This window comes from Myotis brandtii, unplaced genomic scaffold (genome assembly GCF_000412655.1).
Source record: "Myotis brandtii unplaced genomic scaffold, ASM41265v1 scaffold3518, whole genome shotgun sequence".
Classification (NCBI taxonomy): domain Eukaryota; kingdom Metazoa; phylum Chordata; class Mammalia; order Chiroptera; family Vespertilionidae; genus Myotis; species Myotis brandtii.
The window spans coordinates 45,029-46,702 of record NW_005363534.1 but is presented as its reverse complement, the minus strand read 5'-3'; the positions used below and the strand labels follow the sequence as shown (position 1 = coordinate 46,702).

The window sequence follows — 1,674 nt, the reverse complement described above, 5'->3', positions numbered from 1 at the left end:
GACTGCCAGCTTAGGCCCAATCCCCCAGGGAGCGGGCCTAAGCCAGCAGGTGGTCATCTCCCGAGGGGTCCCAGACTGCGAGAGGGCACAGGCCGGGCTGAGGGACCCCCCCATGTGCACAGATTTTTGTGCACCGGGCCTCTAGTTAAATACATGTTGGAGAAGAAAGATTTTTAAAACTCAGAATCAACGTGCTAATGTATCATCCACACACCAGTTGTTCATACCATCGGTCATGACCTTTATATTCTTCAGTGTCCTTGAGTCTGGAGAAAACAGCACTCTGTTTTTTTTTCAGAATAAAACCTTGAACACAATTTCAACATATGCAGGTTAAGATAATAACATGGGATTCTTTTCATCAAATCGACAGATTTCATAACCATGGAAGTCCTTGAGAAAGTTTACTACTAAAATCTACGAGGTGATGGAGGAAAGACAACCAGTGTTTAGCAATAAGTTTTGCATGGCCTTAAAAACAAAGAGGAACAACCTGCCTTTTGTTAGTTTTTACTCTATTAATCCATTGTATGCCATAAGTGTCTGTAGACGCAAGAGGCAGACCTTCCCCACGTGCCGCGCGTGTCTATAAAAAAAAAATGTTGCCTGGCCGGCGTGGCTCAGTGGTTGAGCATCAATCTATGAACTGGGAGGTCATAGTTCAATTCCTGGTCGCACATGCCTTGTGGGCTTGATCTTCAGTGTAGGGCATGCAGGAGGCAGCAGATCAGTGATTCTCTCTCATCACTGATGTTTCTATCTCTCCCTCTCCCTTCCTCTCTGAAATCAATAAAAACATATTTTTAAAAAAATGTTTTCCCTAAGTGGCGGTCCTGACCAACTTTAAAATAATTTTTCATGAGACTTTTTAGCTGAATATATTCAAGAACACCTGAATTGTAAGTAATATATTTATTTTTATAATATTCATTACGAATTGATTTTTTAAATTAAATTCAAAATATCGTGGCATGTGGGGATGGTTTCCATTTTGGATGCATGGTAGTTAACTGGTTAAAAAAATTCAGCAATCCCAAAGAGGAAAAAAAGGCCTTATCTCCTTGAAGCTCCAGATAAAGGGGAAAGGACCACTTTCCCTGAACCAAGGACTTATATGCCTTCCTCTGCTTAGTGAATTGAGAAGGACAGTGTGGTTTCATGGAAAATGCCTGGTCCTATGAGTCAAATCTAGTTTGAATGTGGCACTTGGAGGAGGTTATGTATTTATTTTATTTTTAAAAAATTTTAATGCTTTTAATCTATGACTATACCTTCTTAATGCTACATCAGAAGTTGATTCATCATAAGCAAGAGAGATCCAGCATTTTATTGGGACTGCACAATTAAGCACAGTACTAGGCATTATGATTCTAGAACAAAAATAAAAATACACAAAAGTGGTATAGTGAGGAGCTTATGCATTTAAATTCATTGCTTCAGGCCTGCTAGGGTCTGGGTCATTTTCCAGTGGAATATCCAGATACCTGATACTTCTTACCACTGTTTTGCTGCCAAAGGAAGAACACTCTATCTTAAGCCAATTGTGGCTACTTCTGGGCTGTGTGTAGATGTGGGCATACCCACACACCATTATTATAACTATTCCAGACAGCTTTCATCTGATCCTACTTTGAAACAGACACACCTGTGGTAAAAATAAAAATTAGAGAGTTT

The 1,674-nt window shown here is 39.8% G+C and overlaps 1 protein-coding gene across 1 annotated transcript in view; it reads left to right on the top strand.

Annotated features, from left to right (window-relative positions):
* The window catches only part of LOC102243365 (histone deacetylase 8-like), a 10,953-nt gene extending 10,540 nt beyond the window's left edge, over positions 1-413 (top strand). The window contains exon 5 of the mRNA XM_014544122.1: positions 374-413. Coding sequence (XP_014399608.1) covers positions 374-398 — 25 coding nt within the window. The 3' untranslated portion in view covers positions 399-413. The remainder of the gene's footprint in view (positions 1-373) is intronic.
* Positions 414-1,674: the final 1,261 nt, after the last annotated feature.